This window comes from Enhydra lutris, unplaced genomic scaffold (genome assembly GCF_002288905.1).
Source record: "Enhydra lutris kenyoni isolate GAN:26980312 unplaced genomic scaffold, ASM228890v2 scaffoldscaffold28, whole genome shotgun sequence".
Taxonomy (NCBI): domain Eukaryota; kingdom Metazoa; phylum Chordata; class Mammalia; order Carnivora; family Mustelidae; genus Enhydra; species Enhydra lutris.
Window position 1 is genome coordinate 18,512,204 of NW_019154112.1, and position 26,178 is coordinate 18,538,381.

At 35.0% G+C, this 26,178-nt stretch overlaps 1 protein-coding gene across 1 annotated transcript in view; it reads left to right on the forward strand.

The window, feature by feature from the left end:
* Positions 1 to 26,178, forward strand: part of LOC111152333 (KH RNA binding domain containing, signal transduction associated 2) — a 574,955-nt gene that overhangs the window by 190,586 nt on the left and 358,191 nt on the right. The window contains exon 3 of the mRNA XM_022510830.1: positions 19,394 to 19,510. Within this exon, the coding sequence (XP_022366538.1) occupies positions 19,394 to 19,510 (117 nt within the window). The remainder of the gene's footprint in view (positions 1 to 19,393; positions 19,511 to 26,178) is intronic.

A 26,178-nucleotide genomic window follows, 5' to 3' on the forward strand; every position in this document is an offset into this window, starting at 1 on the left:
GTTCTTTGATGTTATTGCATCAAAACTTTGATTCCATCAAAGGGTATGTCATAGGTTTGGCTTAAGAATGAAATAAGATAATTGATATAAGACATTTAGCATGGTTATTGGCACATCACGAATATTCATTAAGTATTGATTAACATGTTTTTGGCTTTCCTTGAGGAATGCTACAGTCAACCGCATTATAAAACATGCCTCTGAAGGTATTGCTGCATGGAGTTGAGAATCTCTCTGTGTAGTGCCATAAAAAGTTAATTTCACATGTTTTTATGTATTTTATAGTACTTGTAAATCTATTTGTAAATATATGCTTTTTTCATATTAGGAATATTACAAATTTTAACATCATCTTTCAATTAGCTTTGGCCACAAGAAAGCTCATTGTCGAATATGCTAGATCAGAAAACTTTTGGTGTCTCTGTGGTTGGCACATCTATAGGCACCAATTTTTAAGCTACTTTGTAGTGTTTCACACAGCATTTTATTGTATGATTTTATTTGTAAAAGTTCCCTTTGTAAAATTAAAGGAGTTTTAAACATATCAATGAATATACCTTCCTGAGACTCAGGTTTTAGTTATGTGCAGACTTCGGAAGATGTCTATCTTGCTTCCATCCATCTTAGTATAAGCATTAGGAATACAATTAATCCTTACCAAATTGAAAAGATCCTCAACTATTGTAGCTATTTTTCTAAATTTATGCATGCAACATTAGATTTTTCTTAGAACTTTCTGCAGTGACAAATATAAGAGACAATTTAAAATTTTTGAATTCTTGATAAATGTTAATACATGAGTCCAGGCTGTATGATAAGACTAGATATGTAGTAGCTGCCCACAGGATTTCTAACTTGTATTCTGGTGATTGTTAGTTAAAATAAAGCATCCTTTTTAAATGATCATATCTTACAAGAATGGTTAATAGCACAGGATATCAAATTCATAGAAAAATCATTTCTTATTTAAAATGTGATATTAAAAAAGCCATAGCATACTAAAAAACATGGTGAAATGTATATCCTCATACAGAGAAATCCAAGACCTACTTTATTCACAGTGGACAGACAGTTATGGATCATGGTGAAAAATTGTTTCTGCTTAGTTCATGGTGTAAAGCAATTGTTTTTAAATATGCTGCACAGAATTTAAGGGTAGACTTTGCCACAATGATTATCATCCTTTTTCAAGTTAGTGGGGAATGAAGTTTGCCTATGAAGAAGTAAGATTTAATGGTAAAGATTTTGAGAAGACATCAGTTAAAAATATAGCTGACTTCTTCTCTATGAGCAAGTCTCCCAACAATGACATACAAAAATGTTCCCTTTTAGTAGCAAATGCAAAAAATATTGATTTTTCTCTAAAGCATGTCATTTGCCATTTTGCTTCAAAGCACTTTAAAACCTTTTAACACCACGGAAGTAGAAACTAGAGTACATTAAGTGTACTTTCTGTGGTGTAATTTTCTTCAGAATATTAGATCTTAGGTATAGAATAATTATTACATTTCATGCACACTTTCATGAATTTAGTAAATTTTTCTTTCAATGCCTGTCATGACTTCTATGGTATAAATAATCACAAAGAAGTTGTCCTATTTCCCTTCTTCTGATAAAGAGTAAATTATAAATTAAAATTATTTGCTTTTAAAAGTCAGATCATCAGCGATTTCATCTTTATTTTGGGGAAAAGTGTTAAAACTTCTGTCGGTACCAGAGATGAAGTCATATTTGATGGTTTTAAAGCTTGATAATTTAAATAATCAAAACTGCTTTACATAATAACATAAGTATGTTTTAATTCTCTGATAAATCTGTGCGCCTCTGATAAATATGTTAAGAACCTCCATAAAATATAAGCTTTTATAAATATAAATATTTATTTATATTTTACTCCCCAAATAAGTTTATTTTATACTATTGTTCATTACTTATATGTTACTTTATGATATTGGTCATAGGATTCTAAATCTATCACTTGGAATTCCCATTACAGCTGTATTATGTTCATAAAATATGCCAAGGTGTTATGTGGTCATAATGAATTACAAAACTGCTGAAGACTACTTTAGGTGATTTTGCAAAAATTCTTAGCAGCATTTATGAAGTCACTTTGCTGAAGACAACCAAAAATGGCATTGTAATTATGTTATATAGGTATCTTCAAATGTGTGTAAGTCGTATTTTTCCTCATGTTTCAGACATCTAGAAAGATAAATGTCATATTTCTTAATTTTTTTAATGAGGGAGACACTGTGCCTGTTGATGTACATTTGTTATGTATTCGATTTGTGCACCAAGCTCATATCGCTTTATGACCTTTCTCTTACTAGACTGTCACTTATTCATTCGTCAATGCATTCCTTCTGTCAGTTAATTAATAGAGCACCTACTCTGTGTTGAGCTGCCATGTGTCAAGGTCGTTAATTAGGACAGTAAGTCAGAAGGTAACATTTATATTTTTATTCACTTATTATGACAGTGCAATCAAGGGGCCAAAAATGGTCCCAGCCACTTTTCTCCACAGAATGACACCGTGGGAAGATTAAGTGGATGCAACACAGATGATGTTGTATTCACGTGAAGGAGCCCCAACAAAGACTCCTGACTTTTTGTGGATGTGGAGGCCTGGTTAGGGAGTGAGGAAGATGGAGAAAGGCCAGAAGTGGAAAATACTAAATCAGAACTGGGAAAATACTCACTCAAGACCCCAGAAAAGTAGTTCTTTGTCGAGATGCCTGGGACTAGAAATGCAGGTGTGTGTGGAAGAGCATGACTGGCCTGGTGGGCCTTAGTCCTTGACTGCAACTTCTTCCAATAAACTGCAATTCAGTAGCTGTACACCAGCTCTGGTGTGGGAATGGCAGCCTCTCCACATGAAACCTGCCAGGAGAAGACTTGTACTTGCCCATGGTCAGGCCTCAAAGATCATACATAAGATTTTGACCTGGAGCTAGACTTTTTGCTATGTGATGTGCACTAATAAGAATAAAAGGACATACTGATAAAAATGATAAATAAATTTTGTCAAATATAACCCTTTTTTTTTTCAAAACCAAAAATACATTCTTTGGTAATAAATTCTATAACTGATATAAGATGTCTCACAGGGCACCTGGGTGGCTCAGTGGGTTAAGCCGCTGCCTTCGGCTCAGGTCGTGATCTCAGGGTCCTGGGATCGAGTCCCGCATCCGGCTCTCTGCTCAGCAGGGAGCCTGCTTCCCTCTCTTTCTGCCTGCCTCTCTGCCTACTTGTGATCTCTCTGTCAAATAAATAGATAAAATCTTAAAAAAAAAAAAAAGATGTCTCACAAGACCTTGAAGTAAATTTTCACTTGCTTATTTATTTATTTGTTCACTCAGCAAGTACTATTAAACACCTGCTCTATTTTAGTCACCTTGTCAGGCCCGGAGATGCTACTGAACATAATAGACTTGCTGTCTGGATATACACCATTAAGTTTCTGTTATTTACAGAATTACGTTAAGATCCTTTAATCTAAAGCATTTGAATCTCTTAATTGTATGACCCCAAACTAATTCTCTACCGAAAGGACTTCTAAGTGAACACCTGGCATAAAACCCTTCCCCACACTTCACCACAACCAACACAACCTATTGATCTTTTAACACAAATTAGTGATCCGTTTCATGTGCCTTGACTTCCTAGAACCTTTCATGAACATCTCCTTAACTCCCAACCTCACCATCTGGTAACATCTCTTCATCTTCACACAACTCTTGTTATTCCTTATCATAATGTGTGTGGTATTAATTATACCTTCATCTTATTACTGTATAGAATCCTAGATCTGTTGAGATTAGACTAGTTCTGCCTTTTGGAATCTTGTTATAGCATGTTTGTCAGTGCTGTGTGTATACTAAGAACACAATATATATCACTGTAATTCAATTCAGTCTAGTTTTTTAGCAGATAAAGAACACTCATTTAACTGAAAAGTTAGTTTGCAGTACATGAGGACTAACAAATATTAGGGGGTTTAGAGGAACATAGATGTTCTAAATTAATTTAATTAATAAACCATATTGAGATGTTGGACAGGAACCATGCATACATGGACTACATACACACAGAAATGAGAATAAAAGTATAACAATAACAACAAAAAAGTCCACATACAAAACTGATCAAAGATAAAGAAAAATCCCTCATTGCTCGGAAAAGAGAGAAATTAGTTATTGCCAGGCCACTGGGATGGTGTTATGTGTAAATCAGAGCATGTGTATAGTCTTCTGGGTCTGGAAACTGAATGCAGGGGCTCTATTACCTACAGAAGGGCAATAGATTACCTTAATCAAGTCTTTCTTAATATGCCCATAGGCCGATCTGGAATTGTGTTCATTGCATAAAGCCTGGAACAAGAAGAGTTACCAGCTAGGAAGGTGAGATCAGAAAAATCATGCCATTCAGGCAGGGAAGATTTTAATCCTTACAGGAGTTAGGGTGGAGGAAAATCCACCTATATGAAATTGAAAACCCAATCCTGTGCTAAAAAAGTTGAGATCTAAATATATATTCATATGGTACATGAACCATAAGCCATTAACATAATCATAAAATGTAAATATTTATAAATATTTGTATAGTATAGCATAAAAATGTCTGACTCTCACTTTCTTTGTCTCTCTCCCTGCCATTTTTTTCTTTCTTACACACACACACAAGCTCATTTTATAATAATTACAGGAAGAAAATATGTAATCAAAATAATAATTTAAAATAAGTATGGAGAGGCACCTGGGTGGCTCAGTCGTTAAGCAGCCGTCTTCCTCTCAGGTCATAATCTCAGGGTCCTGGGATCGAGCCCCACATCGGGCTCTCCTCTCAGTCAGTGGTGAATCTGCTTCTCCCTCTCCCTGTGTGATCTCTCTTGCTTTCTCTCTCTCAAAGAGGTAAATTTAAACATTAAAAAAAAAAAAAAAGAAACTTTAGCTTGGACAGAGTCCATGGGCTTAAAAGAATCAAGTCCAAGCAGAAGAATCATTGAGTTTAATATATTGTGTTCTGTGTCTGGTATCAGAAGTTTCCTTTCAAATATATAGTACCTTTTACATTTTCTAATACAACTAAGTGGGTATGAAGAAGGACTTGAAATTTGAATTTCCTGTTTTCTTTTCTAACAGATCCATGTCTGTTTCACAGTTGAGGATTTCAGAAAAGCAGGCAGGAATACTATCTATAGTCAGTTAAAAAGTAACCTGAGGAGTCTGCTTAAAGGACCCAATCTTTTAACGTATGTTCATCAAATTAATGCTATTTAAGTGAGCTAATCAAATTAACTTTCTTCTTAGTCTACTACTGAATTAATATCTACCCTTAGGGAATTAAGACATATCCTTCTAGAATGATTAGGACTTTCCATATTATATACAGGAAAATACTAAACAATACAACAGTTGATTTTTTTTTAAAAGATTTTATTTATTTATTTGACAGAGAGAGACACAATGAGAGAGGGAACACAAGCAGGTTGGGTGGGAGAGGGAGAAGCAGGCAGGGAGCCCGATTGGGGGCTCAATTCCAGGACCTTGGGATCATGATCTGAGCTGAAGGCAGACACTTAACGACTCTACCCAGGTGCCCCCGATAGTTGATTTTTAAGCAGCTGGAGCCTTGAGAAAACTAGATAACATCTAGGAAGCAGAAAAGCAATTAGCTGTTTTAAGCTGGAAATAAATGTATGCCTGTTTGTTTGTTTGTTTGTTTGTTTTAAAGATTTTATTTTTAAGTAATCTCCACACCCAACATGGGGCTTGAATTTACAACCCGGAGGTCAAAATGCACATGTTCTACCAAGTGAGGCAGCCAGGTGCCCCTAAATGTGTATTGAGAATGTAGACTCACGGGGGTCAAAGAACTTGGTTTCATGTGCTTCGCTATCCCCAGTGTCTAGAACAGTGGCTGGCACATAGAAAATTCTCTATAAGCACTTCTCGAATGATTATGTCCTTATCAAGCATAAGCTCATATACTGATTTCATGACATGGTATAGAGAGGAACAAGTCCTATAAAGAACAAACATCTGTAATTTAGACATATAAACACAGCTTACAAGAGATTTACATGACATTTAAATAAAAGATTTGCTTTAGAAATTCAGGATTCTATGTGATAGCACCATTGTAGTTTATTTAAAGATTTTTAAAATTCTAAAGTATAAGAATATAGCTGACTTAAAGTCTTAGTTTCGTGATTATTCAAAAAAGCCAAAGAACTATCTTTTAAGTAAAAGAGCCCAGCGGCAGATTAAAAAAAAAAAAAAAAAAAAAAAGAAGTTATCTTCCTACATGTCACTGTACTGAGTAAACAATCATCTACCTTTACAAATGACTGTATGACCTCATCCTGTAGTACTCTAGAAACTTTTATTCAGACAGTCATACATGCTGGACAAGTTAGTGTGTGGGTTTGAACTCTGGATATAATTCAAATTAGGGCTGCTTGGTAATAATACTTTTCACTTAATGATGGTGACTTAAATGTATCTTTCCAAATCAAAATAACTTGAATTTGGAGAAGGTAGCCCTAGAGTTGTATAAATATGACAAAGACATGGATCAGGAAACATTTAAGGATGGTCCACACAGGATGAAAAACATTTAAAACACGACCAAAGGCTCTTTAGTTGTCTGTGAAAGGAAAGTATGATTTACACACATAAATGCTGAAACATAGTGAAGAATTATTTATAGCAGAACAAATGGGACATGAATTGTATATGTGTTTAAAATTATTAAATTATTTACATTACTAAAATTATTAAAATTTAAAATTGTTAAATTATTTATGTTACTAAAATTCACATCTAATCATTTTTATCAGCATATTCTCAAGTTTCTTTCCTGTGTCTATAAACACGGACTATCCTGTAAAATGGTAAAATGTTGGGTGATTTTTAACCTAGACCATGTTATTTGGAAACTTCAGAGACAAATATCGATTAAGCACAAGGTATACCAAATCACCACATTTTAAGGGACTCACATTTTTCTACTTGTTATAAATCTTCTCTAACTATGTATGCTTCCTTCAAATTCATACACTTCCCTCTAAAGAAAGCAATCCCCAGTGGGATTTTGGGATCTTGTGGCAAGCAAGAGTAATTGCTCCTTACATTTGTGGTAAGCCTTTTTATTTAAACTGTTCTAGTTCATGTATGTGTTGACATTTACTATTGTATTTTGAAATCTATAAATTCTGAGATAAAATCTACTGGTAATGATTGGTATTTTTTTTTAAAGATTTTATTTATTTATTTGACAGACAGAGATCACAAGTAGACAGAGAGGCAGGCAGAGAGAGAGAGGGAAGTAAGCTCCCCGCTGAGCAGAGAGCCCGATGCGGGACTCGATCCCAGGACCCTGAGATCATGACCTGAGCCGAAGGCAACGGCTTAACCCACTGAGCCACCCAGGCGCCCAAATGATTGGTATTTTAACACAGAATCAAAATTCTTCCTAATCGCCCAATCCAACGAATGGTTTGTGTTTCTCAAAGTCTGGTCTACCTCCGTCTGTAACCTCTGCTAAAATTATCGCTTCCTCATTTCTCCATCTCTTGACTTACTCCTTCCATTCCTCACATCTCAGTCAGCAAGATGCCTTGAGAGTAAAAGCGGGTCATGCCATGGTTCACTTCCCCCATCCTCCACCCATTGCAAGTTTAGATGCTTCAAAATGCTTTTCATGCTTTTACCTCAGACCAAAATTCTCAACAGCATCAAGTACCTAAATATTTTTTCTGCGTCTGTCTCCCTTCCAGCCACATTTCTTACACCTCCGAAGGGAATTTCTTGCTATTTATCAAACTTGTCATGCTCTTGGGGTTGTCTCATATGTCATTCTTTCTGCCTGCAAAGTCTCCATCAGAACTCTTTCACCTTCCACCCCTGCCCCAGCTCCCCATACATCCCATCTCTGTTTCAATGCTAGGGCCCAGGAAGAGTTTTCTGATGACTCCAGTTTCACATTTCCATGGAATCCTAAACTTCTCCTAGCACAATTCTTGGTGTATAATTGTCACTTCATATGTATTTGGGGATTAAGCGATGTATTTTTTAAAAATCTAGCTTTCTTTTGTTTTTCCAGAAATTAGTCCTTTGTCCCTCTTCCTTATTTTCTCTTCTAAATATAAGTGCTCCTCAGACTTCTCTCCTGGGCTTTTTTTTTTTTTTTCTTAACCCTCTCCCTTAGTAATTTCTTGACTCTAAGTAGCACTTCTATGTAGAAAATTGCTAAACCTGTATTTTCATCTTTGTCTCTCAGTGTCTATATATGCGTGGCTACTAGATTTCTCCCTTTGGAGGGCATTTGAAATAGAATATACCACAAATTTCCCTCTATAACTTTTGCTTCTGTCTTCCACAGTTTTATTAATGATACAATATATTTTCAACCCTCTGTATGTAGACTATATTTTGATTACTAATTCACGTTCCTTTCTTCATATTCCCCCAGCTGAATAATTTGCCAGGTCTTAATGTGGATACCACCCAGTCTCTCTTTCACTTCCTCTCCTCTTCTATTTTTGTTGACCACCATTTTACTTTATGTTCCATTATCATTTATCAAGGTTACACCAACTTCCAATGGACTCCTCCATCTTTAGTTTTTCCCTACTCCACTACATCTTTCCCAATCTCCCCTGTTGAGCGTTTTTACGTCCCTGTCTTCTTTCCATGCCCAGCTTCTGCCTCCCTGTTCAAGATTCAGCAAAAACACCAAACTTCCTGAATTTCCCAATATGGAAACAATTTCTTCTTCCTTTGAATTCTTGTAACACTTAATATACTTCTGTTATGGCATTTGCCAGTTTCTTTTAAAAAGTTTAACAGTTGAGAGGCCTGAGTGACTCAGTGGTTTAAGCTGCTGACTTCGGCTCCAGTCATGACCCTAGGATCCTGGGATTGAGTCCCGCATCGGGCTCCTTGCTCAGCGAGGAGCCTGCTTCTCTCTCTGCCTCTGCCTGCCACTCTGCCTGCTTGTGCAGTCTCTCTCTCTGACAAATAAATAAATAAAATCTTTAAATATATATATATGTATATATATATTAAAAATGTATATATATACTAAAAAAAATGTATATATATACTAAAAAGTATAACAGTTTATGTACATTCCCTTTTCCCCATATAAGTTTCCTGAAGGAAGTACTTATATCTGGGGTTCGCTTTGTATCCCCCATACATTTCACAAGTTCTATGTGCTAACAATGTGTTTAGTAAGTAAATGAATTGATTTCATCCTTGATTTTACATAAATATGTTTTTGAATGGCATTTAGTTTATGACAACATATTGATATTACAGTCAATGGTTAATTCTAAAACACTCTCTCCCCACCGTTTTCTTGAATACTCATCATTGTCTGTTTTGTTAAATTGAAAGTGGTCTTCTTTGATAGAGTTCTCTGTAAATTCCAAATGGTGTTATTTAATTCTACAGACATAGCTTGATATTTTTATGGTTGAATAAAGCTCTGTTCCCTTGCTCACCACTGTCCTTTGATGATTGCTGAGATGAGTACCTGAAGTGTTGTCTTTTCCTGTCTGTTTATACAGGAAGAATATTTTTTGATCTGCAACTGTGGTCTCTCTCTGTGCAATCTGCCCAAATTTGTTTAACTTTATTTTAATGGCGACAAACACAAGAGTAGAATACTAAAGAATGACTTAATACTGAATTCCCAAACGCAGAACAGCAAGCAGCTCCATGAATTCCTACTGATTAAGAAGGGGATTCGTACTCAAGTCAGGAATAGGATGGAGATGAAAATAGTACTCAAATGTAAACATAAAGAGATGTGAGGACAAGAGTAATTTGAGGATCAAGAAACGAGGGAGTTCAGACCCAGTTGTGGCACATGAAAGTAGAAGAATATGTGAGGCCAGCAGCAGGGACTAGTCGTTCAGAGATTCCTCACAAATGGCCCTAGTGATCGGCCCTGCCCTTTCATCGTCACAAAGAAGATGTAATCTTAGTGCCCACAAAAAGAGAACTAAGGCTAGATGAATTGCCCATTCTATTTAAGAAACAGAGCTGCTGGAATTAGTTTACAAACATTTCATTAGAAAAATAACATGTTTGTTTTTTTTTTAAAACAAGATTTATTTCATGTAAGTAGTGATGAAGTATTATTAATCATGAAGAAACACATTAATCGAGAGGAAAAGATATAAAGGAAGACTGTAGCTTCTGGGGTATTCTATACTTAGAGGATGAATTGGTAAACTTGGAAATAAATATGCCCGATATTATTGAAGCTTATTTTCACCTAATTTTAAACTGTTCTTGGGTTTACTCTGTTAAAAATGTCCCTGGGAAACCTGGATGGCTCAGTCGGTTAAGAGTCTGCCTTTGGCTCAGGTCATGATCCGGAGTCCTGGGATCGAGCCCCATGTCGGGCTCCCTGGTAAGCAGGGAGCCTGCTTCTCCCTCTACTCTCCGCTTGTGCTTTCTCTCTCCCACCATCTCTGTCTCTCTCAAATAAATAAATAAATAAAATCTTTTTATAAAAAGTCCCTAAAATATTTTTCTTAAAATGTCCCCAGTTTTATGAAAAGCACTTGCTTTGCCACAAATTATATTTTGTAGTTTACAAATCCAAATCCATTGAAATGTTTTCTGTTGGTTGATATTACCTGACATAATTTTAACATTACCTTTTAGGAAAAAATTAAAAATCTGATTAAAATTGCTCAAAAGGTTGAGTTTAAAAGTTATTGCAAAACAACTGTTCAGCGACTTAGCATAAATGAATTTGACATACACAAATATAATTTTCTTAAAACACAGTTATCCCATTGATAAAACACATGTGGATAAAATACCTACAAACTATTTGAAGATATTTAATATTCTGAAAACACAGCTGTGTTCACTCTGTTAAGCCTTAAGAATCTAAGAGGTTCCCAAGTTACTAAATTATTTTAAAGACACTGTTGTATGGTATTTGAGTTATGTTTTGTGTTTAAAAGAGATTTTGTTTAAGGAAAAGGTTAGAACTAACTGTTTTCAATGAACTGATAATTCACCTGTCATGATTATGTCACTTGACTTTGTTTGAAGATGGACTGAATATTGGATGAAAGTAGAGAGGGAAAAAATGTCTTAGTAGAACAACTTTTGTATTGGCTATTTTCAGAATTTATGTTAAAATACATTTCCAAAAACTAAGCACAATATAAAAAATATGTACCAGCTTTATTATTACATCTTATGTTTTAAAATCTCAAACAGAAATGCTCTCCACTCTTTGGATGGAAGTACCTGCCTTTACAGTAGAGGTGGCCATGTGAGCAAGGGTTTGTAAACATTTCTTCTCTCCACCACACTTACTGTGACATCATCCATGTAGAGGACTTGGTGCCCAGCACACAGTGAGCCTTTGAAAAATGTTAATTGTAACAAGTAATTGCAGCCAATAATCATAAAAATCACAGTATATATAATAAATATAAAAATAAAAGTATTAATATAGAAATAAAAGAATGAGGGTTACTCACTATTTCAGTATAGGTGTCAGATACTATTACAATTTGCTGAAAAAAATAATAATCATTTAATAATAGCAACACACTTTATAAAACTGAAGTATAATTAACATACAGTGTTATATTAGTTACAGTTTTACAACATAATGTTTCAACAATTCCATACATTACTCAGTGTTCATCGTGATGAAGGTAGTCACCATCTGTCACTTGAGAAAGTTATGACAATATTATTGACGATATTCCTTAAGCGGTACTTTTCATCTTTATGTCTTTTTTTTTTTTTTTTTTTTTTACAACTGGGAGTTTGTACTTCTTAAGCCCATTCATTTCCCCTGTCCTTCCTCACCTCCTTTCTAGCAGTCACCAGTCTGCTCTCTGTATTAAGAGTCTGTTAATTTGTTTTCTTGAAACCCAGTCACACTTGGCTTGCTTCCATATCTTCGCTATTATAAATAATATCTTTCAAATTGTTGTTTTTGCTTTCTTTGAACAGCCCACATTTATTGAGCACTATTGTCATGTATTACTATCTTTATTCTCCCCATTTACAGATAAGAAACTAAGGAACAGTTAAGTAATTTAGCCAAATTTACATAGCTAGTGAATTTCCAAGCCCATAAAATCTGGCTTCAGAGCCATGCTCTTAAGCATTATGCTCTACTTATTAACTGATGTTGAGGCATTTTACTTATCCAAATAATAATCAGGGGAAAAAAGTTTTCTGAGCCATTCCTCGTACTTTGTTCCAAATGCAGATATTAGGGAAGTGATAAAATAATATAAGCAAACTTAAAGTATGATAAATAAATACTTATTTGCAAAAGCAAATGGTGATTGTATATTTAGAAATTTTAGAAAAACATTAGAAGGATTTCATGCTTAAAATGCCATATAATTAATGTTACTCATAAAATATACTTTCTATCACTTTAAGCTAAATCTCTGATTATACAACACCTTCATTCTGTTGGATGTATGTGTTCTACTTCGAAAGGTAGAGTTTGTGAAAGAATTAAAAGGGATGTCTCCCTTGCAGTTTCAGAATTGGCTTCAAATTGGTCATTGGTTAGAAATGAAGCTACTGTACTGAAATAGAAGTGTTGGGAAATGTGTCATAATAATCAAGGCAAGAACAGAAAGTTCTTGAGTATGGCCCTCAAGAGTATGGCCCATGTATGTATTTTGTCAATAACCTGTCCTCTGCCAAGAAGGCATGAAATGTTATCTCTTCCTTTCAGTCATAAGCATTCCCAATGGAGACATCACTTTGAGTGCTTTGTATTTTTCCATTTGATGTTTTACTACTACCAGTAAAGGGGCAAGAAGGTTCTGTAACAGAGTATTGAAGAGTTCAGTCAAAATTTATTTAACTGGGGGCACCTGGATGGCTCAGTGGGTTAAAGCCTCTGCCTTCCGCCCAGGTCATGGTCCGAGGGTTCTGGGATCGAGCCCTGCATCAGGCTCTCTGCTCAGTGGGGAGCCTGCTTCTTCTTTCTCTCTCTCAGCCTTCCTCTCTGTCTACTAGTGATCTGTCAAATAAATAAATAAAATCTTAAAAAAATTTATTTAACTGGAATTGATCTGATTTTTGTAAGTTATATAATATTAATACATTCGAAGACTATAATTTTCAAGTAGAGCATAAAACAAAATAAAATGGGTACTCATGAACTCCTAAGTTAAAGTCTCAAATATTACCTGTTACTTTGATAGCATTTGTATGTTTCCCTTTCATCTTTCTCTCCTATCCATTCCCAGAGGTTACCAAGACCTTGAATTTTTGTGTGTATTATTACACCTGTTATTTGAGGACTAGATTAACTACTTAAGCATTTATTCATAAATAAAAACATTATTAATTTTGCTTATTGGGTTTTATAAAAATAGTGTCATATGTTTAGAGCTTGAATTTTTCACTAACATTTTATTTCTAGGATTTAATAATAGAATTTCATGTAGTTATGGGCAATTTGTGTTCACTGCTGTAAATATTCCACTATCAATATGTCACAGTTTACTTAATGATTTGTACCATCATGGTTCTGGGAGGAAAATAAGATCTACTCTCTATATAATATTATAATCTATAATTTAGAACTAGCATGATGTTGGAAGAAATGAGGGATGGGACCTTAGGAAAATTGCCACCCATAGGCAGTGAAGACTTGAGCCTGAAGCTTGCCAAAACTTAGAACCGGAAGCTTAGAGAGATCTGTGGGGCTCCTGTCTCCACACAGTGGGAGCTCACGTAGAGGTCAGTAAAACTGCGATGCTGAGCACCATGATTTGCCAAGAATAATGGACTCCAATTCATGTTAACCTTCTGTATCTCATGCAAATTCCTGTTATTGACAAAATCCACAAAAGGAAGCCTATGTGGGAGGGGATCTAGGAAACACAGACGTGAAGTATTGGTATGGGGTTAAGTTCACCCCATATCAAGCATACCATTCTTGAACTGATGACTTTTCCCCAATTATTTTTACTCTTACAAGCTTTGAGACTTAACATTCTTGTACATGTGCTAAGACTTCTCTACAGAATATAGTAGGAATGGAATTGCTGAGACACCGGTTAAATACATTTACAGATGTATAAGACAATGCCAAAATGGTTGTATCTTTTACATTCTTATATGAATCTTTGTGGCTCCACATTCTGACCCATGTTTGGTTTCTGACTTCTTCATTTCTACCATCACAGTGTGTATAAAATGATGTCTCATTGTCATCTTAATTTTGTTTAAGTTCTAATGAGGTTGAAATTTTCATGTATTTTTCTTTTAAAATTCTTTCTTCAATAACATTCATGATTTTATCTTTTATCTATTAAGGTGTCTGTCTTTTCCTTACTGCTCATACTTGTTTTTGTAACCTAATACTTTATTGGTAACATGTACTGTAAATAGTTATCAAATTTGTGACTTATGTTTTCCTCTGCTTTGTGGTATATTTTAATAAGCACATATTTTTAATTTTAATCAAACTTTTATTTTATAGTTAGCATATTTTTATGTCTTGTTTTAGAACTCTTAGGCATTATTTTCCTATATTTTTCTGTTAGAAATTCTAAAATTTTGCCTGTCACTCTCAATCTATAATCCATCTATATTTCTTTATTTTTTTATTATGGTGTAGGAAGCAATTTCATTATTCTTAACTATGAATAGCCAATGATGCTCTGTATTAGATAGTCCCTTCTTGGCTTAGTATATTAGATTCCTATTATTTCTTTAATAGTTAGCACAACAACTCAGTGGCTTAAAACAGATTTGTTATTTTACAGTTATGAAGGTCAGAAGTCTAAAATGGTTCTCATGGGCTGAAATTCAGGTGTCACTATGGCTGCATTCCTTCTGGAGGCTTTGAGGGAGAATCTGTTCCTTGACTCCTACAGCCTGGAGAAGCTACCCTTAATCTTTGGTTCATGCTCCCTTTCATCTTCAAAGCCAGCACTTGCATCACTCCAACCTCTGACTTTGTTGCCTTCTTCTTTAATTTATAAGGACATTGGGCACACCTGGATAATCCAGGATAATCCCTTCATCTCAAGATTCCTAATTTTGTCACAGTTGCAAAGTCCCTTTTGTAGGAGAACGTATTTACAGATCCTGGGTATTAGGGCATGGGCATCTTTAAGGGGGATGTTAGTGATCTGTACTGCCCCTGTGTCATATATCATTTAACATAAATAAGAGTCTGTTTCTGGATTCTGGATTCCATTGCTCTATTTTCTATCTGTGTTCCAGGACTATACATAATCATACTAACATAATTAATGATAGTGATTCTTTAAAATGACTCCTTGTATGTGATAGACATAGTCCTTAACTTGCTCTTCTGCATCTGAATGTTTTGGCTGTTTTTGGACTTTGACATTTTCATACAAACTGTAGAACTAATTGGTAAGTTAATCCAAATCCTATTGTGATTTTTATTAGAACCGTATAGAACCTATAGATATTGAAAATACTAGAAATTGAGACTTCCTGTCCATGAATATAATCTGTCTCTCAATCTATTTATATCCATTTGACGGCTTTATGAATATTTTTATACATTCTCTAAAGGTTTTAATTACAAACAATTAAATATATTCTTAGAAAATCTTATTTATTTTATAATGATGCCATAAATGGTCTCTCTCTCTTTTTTAAATTACTAATTATATGTTGCTGATGTACAAAAACACAATTGATTTTTTATATTGATTTTGTATAAAACACCTTGCTAAGCTCTTTCACTGATTCTAATGACTTTTCTGAAATTACTTTGAGCTTTTTAATGTATATAAATTATATAAACCTTGACTGGTATTTTGTTTCTTACTTTCTGACACTTATAACATTTATCTTATTAGGTGACTTAAATCTTCAATAGGGAATAAAACAAGAATGTGCACCTTTACCTTTTTTTTGTTATTACTTTACTATGAAATATACAATTCTTTTTGGGTTTTAATAGAAAGCTTCTATTGGTTTAAGAAAGTTTCCTTCGTTCTTCAGATGATGTGAGTTTTATAATGATTGAAATTGAACTTCATAAAATTATTTTTCTTTTGAAATAAAATGTTAGCCTTTTTTCTGTCCAAATAAAATGTTCACCTTGTTTTCTCCATTGTTAGTAGGTTAGTTACAAATAGGGGTTATAAATCTTAACCTACCCATGTATCTGTGATAAACATGACTCAGTCATTATATATTTTTTGTACATACAGCAGACCTTGGTTGTGCTACTATTTTATTAAGTGGGTTTTGTTTCATGAGTGGATTTGCTCTTTAAATTCTCTTTTCTGGTTTGCTTTTACTATGAAGGTTATATTAGCCTGCTAACTGAGTAGAGGGCTATTTCCCCATATCTTTCTCTGAATAGTCTGCTATTAGCTCACAACCTCAGGAATTTCCTGGGTGAATTTCAGACCTAGCCCCCATAAACAGAGGGCAAGAACAAACTGAAGAAAGAGGCAGGCCACTCCAGATTGGTAGCTGAAAGGCTTAATAAGCAAGGGAACTTATAGATGAGTCTTGTCTTGGGCAGCTGCAAAATGAGTATATCTCAGGACCTGCCCACCAGTACCTTAAGAGATTATATAAGGACCTTAATGAGGTTCAGTCATGTACACAGTCCAGACGGTTCCATAACACATCACTCTTTCTCAAGGCTGTGTCATTGAAGTGGATCCTACTGTGGGATCAGTGGGCAGAACATAAATTCCAAGGACAAGCGAGGGGGTAAAGAGCCTCTGGTTGCTGAAATCTAGGTGGTGGGGTCAATGGGCAATCACATCTTCTCGATGACTGCTCCAACATCTGCCTAGATTGGAGCGACTACCTGGGATTAGTATTTTCTTGTAGGACATTTCATTTTGATATTATTTTTAAAATATTTATATGTTTTCATCCTTCTGATTTCCCCTCCATTTTTAATTGAAGTGCAATTTACATACTGTGAAATGTACAGGTTTTAGTCCATGATTTGATGAGTTTTGACAAAAATTTACCTATACTTTCAGCAAAATAGAGAACAATTCTAACATCCCAGTTGATTCCTTCATGCCACTTTCCAGCCAGTCCAGTCTTGGCCTTCTATTTTCCATAGGCGGCCACTCTTAGGAATTCTAACAGCATATATTATTTTGGCCTCTAGAATTTTATAACAGTGGAATCTAACATGATACATTTTTTTTGTATCTGGCATCTTTCACTCAACATAATTGTGAGATACATCCATGATGTTATGTTAATCAATGACTAATTCTTTCAATTTATGTATAAACGTATTGATTTTTTCCCATTGGATGAGCATTGGTTTATTTCTAGTTTAATGGTTATTGTGAGTAAAGACATTCTTGTACAAGTCATTTTGTGAACATATGCTTTTATATCCCGTAGTTAAATACCCAAATAGAATTTCTGGGTCATAGTGGAACTCAATGTTTAACTTTATAAATAACTGTCAATCTTTCCAAGACAGTTATATTATTTTAAACTGCTAATAGTGGCTGCTGTATTAGTTCCACATCCTCATCATTTGGTCTTTTTTTGGTTTTGTTTTAGTAATTCTGATATGTGTATGTTTAATATTGACTTGATAGAGTTTTTTATAGATCTAGATACTAATCATTAAAATTTTTTTTTAATTCCGGTTAGTTAACATACAGTGTTATATTTAAGATACTAATCATTTCAGATGTATGCATGGGGAGTATATTCTCCCAGTCTGTGGCTTATCTATTTAATTTCTTAATGGTTTTTGGATCAGCAAAAGTTTTAGTGAATGCTGTTTGCTTACTATTAAGTAAATTTTCCTCAGTTTAAAATTTGCAAAGGCATCCTTCTATGCTTTCTAACTAGCATTCTTAACATTTTGTTTTTATGTTCAGATCTTGGATAGATCTCAAGATAAAGTTTGCCTAAATGTGAGATAGGACAGAAAAGGTTTTTTAGTGTTTGTTTTGTTTTGGGCTTTTGTTTGTTGCATATAAATATCCAATTGTTCTAGATTCATTTACTAAAAAGATTTGCATTTCAGATTTTATTACTTATGCAATTTGTTGAAAATCAATTTACCTTCTCAGTGTATAGTCTTTATGACCTTTATAATATTCCATTTATCTATTTGCCTATAGGTACAGCAATCTACACTTCAGTACAAAATTAAATAAATGTCGTGACAGCAGACATCCTTGAATTTATCCTAGATTTAGAGGAAAAGCAATTAGTCTTCAACCATTCAGTATGGTGTATTTCTTACTATAGGACTATAGATTTAAAATATGTATATAGAAAACCTCTGATTTAGAAGACAGCAACTTAATTTTATTTATCTTTGTTTTTCATTTACCCAACACAGCTTTTGGTGCATTCTATAAGCCCTTTGTATTTTTTAAATTAATCAGTGAATGATTATCCAAGTTGTTTGTTGTGGTAATGTTCCATTCAGTAGCTGACAACATACTCTCATAACTGCTCTTATTTCACCTGTTTTTAACCATGTTTCAGGATGAATGAGCAAACTGAAAAACCTCCCGGAATTTCCCATTTAGAAAAGCTGTTTTGTATTACGTGGTATCAGTGGTGTTTTGAAGTTTTCTGTATATGTGATCGCATCTTTTGTTGTATATGCGATCATATCTTTTATTTGCTGATCCTTAGAACAACTCTTTTACATAGAGAATGTAAGATTGAAGAATAATTGAATCGCATTATGCCTAATCATGAAACTTGGGATAGAATGTTACGGGCACTGATAATACTTAATAAAAATGAATGTTAACTTTTATTTTAAAAATCTATTAAGGGACACCTGGGTGGCTCAGTTGGTTGTGTCTCCTTTGGCTCAGGTCATGATCCTAGAGTCCTGGGATCAAGCCCCACATCGGGCTGCCTGCTCACTGGGGAGTCTGCTTCTGTCTCTCACTCACTCTCTCTTGCAAAAATAAATAAATGAAATCTTAAAAATCTATTTAAAATTAACCTTTGCAATTTTGGAGGTGCGTAGTCTAACATAATTGGTGTGTGTGTGTGTCTGTGTGTGTTTTCAGTAATCTGGAGAGAAAAAGCTTTTAGCAATTTTGTAAACCATAGTTCTCCCTGATTTCTCTCTTACTAGTGATTTATTTATTTGATTATGTAAGTAACATATATGACATGTTCAACATATTATTGATCTTGGCAATCCTCTAGGAAGAGGCCTCCTTTTTAAAATGGATCCTAGATTAGAGGTCTGAAATAGTTTCATGCTTGTGTCTGTTGTGTGAATGGCATAACTCTCTTCTGCATGGTAAAGTTTGAAAAGCCCATCACCCATCATTTATTTTGGGTGCAAATTATTACTTTTTCCCACTCTAAAACAATACTCTATTGATTTTGTTTCCTAGTTCAATTTTGTGGGGAAATTGCTGGGACCAAGAGGAAACTCCTTGAAGAGACTACAGGAAGAAACAGGTGCTAAAATGTCTATCCTGGGCAAAGGATCAATGAGAGATAAAGCAAAGGTACTGAACTTTGATTTTGAGTTTTAACACATATAGGAGGTTACCTGTAATAGTCAGAGCCAAATTTACAAGCACGTCTGCACTGTTCTCCCATTGTTTCCCACGATTTTCACCTTCTGGGGCCACCTTGTTGCACTCTCAGTCAATTCCTCTATTTTCATAAAAATCAATTACCCTTCTTTTTTTTTTTTTTTCCACCCTAGAACATGTAATTTTGTATCTTTATTCTCTTTAGTCCTTTGTGTAGGTTGTTGCCAACTCTCCTTACCTTTTCTGTGTCCTCTGTAGGATATTTCTATATATCTATGCTCATTTTCTTTAATTCCCTGTCTGCATCCCTTTTCTCTCTTCAACTATGTCACCTAATCACATCCATTGTATCATTCTCTCTGTTTATCTCTATGCTCCATTTCACTCTGATCTTCCTACCCAAAACAATTTCAAATACTTATCTGCAAATCTAAGAGAATTCCACTTATTTTCTGAAATGTTTCAGTGATGTTTAACCATTCACCTGATCTCAAAAGAACAAATAAGCTAAGAAATATATGAAGTTTGATGTTTGAAATGATTTATTTCACATCCGAACTACATCATTTTCCCATTTTATAAAGTGATAGCAATTTTCTCTGTGTTAGAATTCATTGTTTTGGAAAATAACAACCATTTTTAAAGATGTATTCATAAAGGTCTTTTAAAATTCATTGAGAAAGGGTGGATGTATCGAGGTGGTCCTATTTGACCAGGCCATGCTTTTCTCATTCAATATGTTACCACAGAAAATAAAATATTCAAACATTTATTTCTGACTATGGGAATCACATAGGAAATTGTTTAGATATTCTCTCTTTTAACTGTTAATGTGAAACCTTGAAGAAAATTACAGTGGGAAATGTCACTGAACAGATATCTCATAGTATTACACTGTGCACTTCATATTGTATGTTTTTTTTTTGTTTTGTTTTGTTTTATTCTACACACCTTTTTAAGATTTAGATCAGGCATCATCTCCCCAACGGGGCTTTTCTGAAACTCCTGTGATAGGTTAATCCTCCCATCACTTAACATAGTTTGTTGAAATTTCCTGTTTCTCTCATTAAACTGTAAACTCCTACCAGCCAGAGAAATAAAGTAATGAGTTTCACACACCCAGAGCATCTGTATAGGCACCCCCATATCTTCCAAAGCAAATGGGTGTTTATTGTTTATTCCCATATATTTGGAATTTTTTTTTCTGTTCACAGAACTTTACATTGGGTTTCTTTTTCCTTGTGAGCATGTTAGGAACCAGCATAAGTAATTAAAAATCTGGTTGGAAACAAATTTAGTTCTATTAAGTTTCCATTAGGTTTAATTTAGTGATATTAGCTGTTACTTAAACTCAAGTTTCTCACTGATTACTTTTTGGGCGATCAATCAGTTTGTCTTTGCTTCAAGCATTTTCATTGTTCCTTTACAAAATGAAAGAAAATGAAAACATCATCATCATCATCATCATAATGTATTGTACTATAAACTACATTTTATAGTATCTAAATAAGACCTTACCTGCCAAGGGTGGTGGGCACACAGCTGAAATAAAGCCACAGACATGAATATGCAAAAGTCTACCTTAGGAAACATTTGATTAAAATAAAAATAAATCCTTGGTAAAATATTGATCACTGGGCTGCTATTTCACCTCTTCTGCATGATCTGATCAGGAAGGAAGATTTTATATGTGATTTTGTTCTTCTAACAAATAAATAAAACTTATCTGATTCTTCAGTGGCAGCACATACATATTTGTACAGCCACACAGGAATATATTCATGCATTAATTGCAAGAGTATTTATTGCTATGTTACACTGTGTCATCTGTAGTTCTAGTTTATGGTAATGAATATGACAAAAATTTTTCTTCTCCTAGAGTTTATAACCCAACGGGAAAGACATAAAATAAATAAGTGAATAAACACATTTTAATAATTTTTATGTATTAAAATAATACAGATTGTTCTTCTGTGTTGGCTCTGCTATTACAATCTTTGTTTCATGATAAATAGGAGACATTTGGATAGTTATCTAAATCAGGATGAAATAACTATGCAAAAGCCTTTCTTACACATCTGCTATGTGCTCAACTGTAGATTACATATTATGCTATGTAGAAAATAAGTATTAGACATGAGTCGATCCCTCACAAAACTTATAATTTAATTAGACATCCTGATCTGTTTAATGCTTTCTTTAAAAAGAAGAGTTAAGAGTGACATTCTCATTGAATTTTAGTTTTACAAATCTAATAAGACTTTTTCAACCTTAGAAAAGCATGAAGTTTTAGGATTTGTTGTAAGATCATTATAAAATTACATAATACAGAAAATAGTTGTAGTGGTTTGGTGTATTAAGAAGATTCTAACAAGTTCAATGTTTTTATTTGTCTTATTTTGGTTTTGGAGGGTTTGGGGGAAACCTTCCTTTTCTTTTAGCTACACCTAGGCAATAACTCTGTGAGCAGAGAGAAAAAACAAAAACCAAAACAAAATGAGATGTGGTGATATTCAAGGGAATACCAGTAGCAAAATCCTACCTTATATTCAATATTTTAGTCCCATACTGGTCAGATCACTGAGTATGTGAACTCACATTTTACTTAGAACAATCCAGGAATGCTTGAACAGAAGCTAACTTTTACATAATGATGATAAAGATATTCATAGAGAAAATTAGAAAGTAATATATACAGTATGTTTGCAATATTTCAAAATATCTCAGAAAATTAACTGGCAGTTCAGAAATTTCTTTAAAGTCTGAGTCCCTCATACACCATATGGCCAGCCAGTTCTAAATAACCACACAGCTGCCTGCTTCTCTAGCAGTTGCTTCCCCCCCTAGCATTTGCTTCTGAGCAATCTTCAGGGGTAACTTACTGTAGCTTTGGATAGAGTGTTGCTATTTTTAGCGATGCTGATGGCAGAGATTAGTGAGGGAGAACAGAGGAAGCAGTGGTCTTATCTTTGAAAAGAGTGAGAAACAAACATATTATCTTCAAGAAAAAGGGTTTGAGAGGTTAGAGAAGATCAGACAAAAGCTGAACACACCCAGATAAGAAAGGGGAAACAGCAGGAAAGGTTTAAAGCAAATTTCTTGCCTACCTTCATTGTCCTTAAATGGAAATCACAAATAGAAATGTTGCAAATCAATTATGTTGTAATGACAGGTATTCTGGCATTTCTATTAATAAGCTTGGTTGAAAGTATGGAACGCAGTCTTAGAACATGCTGGTGACTATATATTAAAAATAAAGTGCTGTTTGGTGGAGTTTTATTTGAAAATGTGTTATAATTCTCTAGGCTAGCCTCTCTCTCTTTGATGTGCTAATATCATGTGCAGTTTCTATTTTATAATCTATCTTCTGTATTTGGTGATGGCTACTTCAGTAAATCCTTTCTGATTTCATGGCAATTTGATTTTCATCAACAATAAAATCAACTGAAAACCTTCAAAGTGCTGCTGCTGCCTGGTGGGTGTGAACCCTGTACCAATCATCCTTCTCTCATTTGGCTTCTGGGCTATGCCTCACATCAAACGGCACGGTTAGTCTCTCAAATCCTGAAGGAGCGAGGCCATGCTCACTGCTTGTCAGTCAGGCTGGGATCGGTTAGGTGGACTCCTGTTTCAACTTTTTAATATCCCCAACAACAAAGCAATCTGTAATCCCACAAAATCAAGAGTCCAGATACTCTGATTTTAATTTTAGCTGTGCCCCTAAGACACTGCACCAGAGATCAACGTTTGCTTCTCCGTTTTGCTCTGCAGGAGAGAGTGCCTAGCCCATTGTTACTTCCAACCAGAGAGAAAGGAATAAGCTTTTTTTTTTTTTTTTTAAGATTTTATTTATTTGTTTCACAGAGAGAGAGAGAGAGAAGTAGAGGGAGCAGCAGAGGGAGAGGGAGAAGCAGGCTCCTCGCCGAGCAGGGAGACCGATGCGGGGCTCCACCCCAGAACCCTGGGATCATGCTTGACCTGAGCTGAAGGCAGATGCTTAACCAACTGAGCCACCCAGGCACCCCGGAATAAATGTTATTTTTGTTTAAGTATCACTTGGGTTTGTGAAGGACAAAAAGAGTAGATGAGAAATTACAGATAAGTGGGAATTTATTTTTGATTTATTCACTGCATTCTTCTGTTTCTTGGATCTGCATGTTGAGAAATCAGAGTAACAGACTGAGCGGTCCCACCTGAAGGATAGCGCAGTAGCACATGCAATATGGGAACAATGCACTGCAAATACGTGTTTTGTGAGAAAACAAGGAAACTAGTTTCAATGATAGACCAACACAAGGGTGTTTCAACCTATGATCTATTTCAGCTCTAGGGGACCAAACAATGAAAATAGGTTAGAGTTGAAGAGTGAAATATATCATGATACTAGTGCGAAATAATCTCTTACATTAACATCTTCAACCCTCTTATGTACAGTTTGTCATTCATTGTAGTGGATGACAAAGAATGAAAAAGGAAAAAATGCCACAAACCTGTCTGGGCTCAGTTCTTCATAAACTTCAATGACAAAGCGTGAGGTGGCAATGTTTCATATGTTGTGAATCAAAGTTACGTGTTACCTTAAATCATTACTTTCCTCTAGTTTGATTTTATTTACAATTACACAAATTTATTTTGATTCTTGTCATTGAAGCCTGCTGTTAGAAAACTTTCAAGGACCTAATGTCTTGGCCATAAACCAAGGATACTGTACAAAAAAATATATCTTTTAAAGTTACTAGTGTAATAGTTTTTCCTTCATTGCCACTTGTCACTCATTATTTGGCCTGCACCCTTGTTTCCGATAAGAAGTGAAATGAGGGAATCGCGGAATCAAGATCTCTCACACCACAGTGCGGGAAATTTTTATTTATTAAGCTGTTAAATAGAATGTAGGAAGGGACATTTCTAGACATTTTACATTTTATAAGTCAGAATTGTAATAGTGTATTTCTTTTCTGCCACTGAGAAAGCCTGTCCCTTTTTGTTCTAAGATGTACTGTCCACCTCAAAATACTGCAACCAAAATTCAAATGGGGTATCTCCGGTATAGAAAGGGACTGAGGATGTCTTAGAAATATTTTAAATAACATTCTGTGGTAGTTTTAAACATGGCTGCAAATTCTTTGACATTTCTTTTAGAGAAAGATGAGTAGGGTCTAATTCTCTTCCTCTTGAATCTGGATAGTTTGAGTGGCTTGCTAGTAACAGAAAGACTAGGAGGAGGGGGTCACTTCAGGATTTCTGAGGGTAGGTGGGAAAACACAGTGCACCTTCTGCCTCATTTACAAGAACACTGTCTTTTTGGGGAACTCTGAATTGCCTTATAAGGATTCTGACAATCTTAAGACTGCCCACTACCTCCCACTGTGAGGAAGCCAGAGTGTTATGGAGAGGGAGGCCCTGGATAGGTACCAGTGGGAAATCCCAGTGGATCCCGCCTTTGAGTTATCCCAGGCTAGGCATTACACCTGAAAGGAAAGAATTCTCCAGATGATACCAGCCTCTAGCCATCTGAATGATCACAGGCTGTTTGAATCTTCCTATCTGCAGCCCCAGGCTCTGGGAGCAAAACAAATTATCCCCATTGTACTCTGTCTAAATGTCTCACCTACAGAATCCATGCACATTGTCATAATAACAACATGGTTGTTATTTTAGGCAACTAAATTTGGCATGGTTATTTATCTAACGTTGGACAACTGGAACACATTCCTACAATTTTATTTGTAAAATGCAAAGATTCTCAACATTGTGAACCATTTTCCAAATACTGGATTTGTTCTCTTCTTGTGTTTCTACTGCCCTCTCATGGCAATTACTAAAGACCTTTAAGAATTCTGCGGTTTTGTGGGGATTTTTGTATTTGGTGTTTTGATATTTTTGTTGTTTACTTACACCTTATTTTGAAGCATATGCCAAAGTTCTATCTCCAAGTTGCCAGTAAGGGAAGAGCCTTCCAAGAAAGACAATTCAAAGATTTCCAGAACGTTTGACTTAAAAAGTATTAGGCTAGTCGGAAGGCTGGACTTAGAAGTTCTTGGTACCTCCGAATGTCTGCTTTAATAACATGAGACTCAAGGTTAATTGGGCAAGTAATTCTAATTTCTCTGTAAAGCTTCTTAACTTTATTACAACCTGACAAAGCGAGCGCTCCAGCATTTTATCGGGGATGTTAGATAGATCCTAGAAGGAGAGAGAAATGCACCATATAGCAAGTATTGCCCCAAATCAAGATTGGGACAGTTTTCTTTCTTAGTCTCTCTTTTTGGCCAAGTCAGATGGCTGAAAATTTGTCTTAGCCAAGAAAAGGAGGACCATACAGCATTTTTGTTCTGAGAACATTAACTGAGCTTGTTGCTTCATCGTTCTTTTCTTACATTTCTTATAGATGGTGGAAAATACATAAGGGATCAAGTTATAAAATATACCACCATCAAGGGTGCCTGGGTGGCTCAGCGGGTTAAGCCGCTGCCTTCGGCTCAGGTCATGATCCCAGGGTCCTGGGATCGAGTCCCGCATCGGGCTCCTTCCTCAGTGGGGAGCCTGCTTCTCTCTGCTTCTCTCTCTGCCACTCTGCCTGCTTGTGCTCTCTCTCTCTCTCTCTGACAAATAAATAAATAAAATCTTTAAAAAAAAAA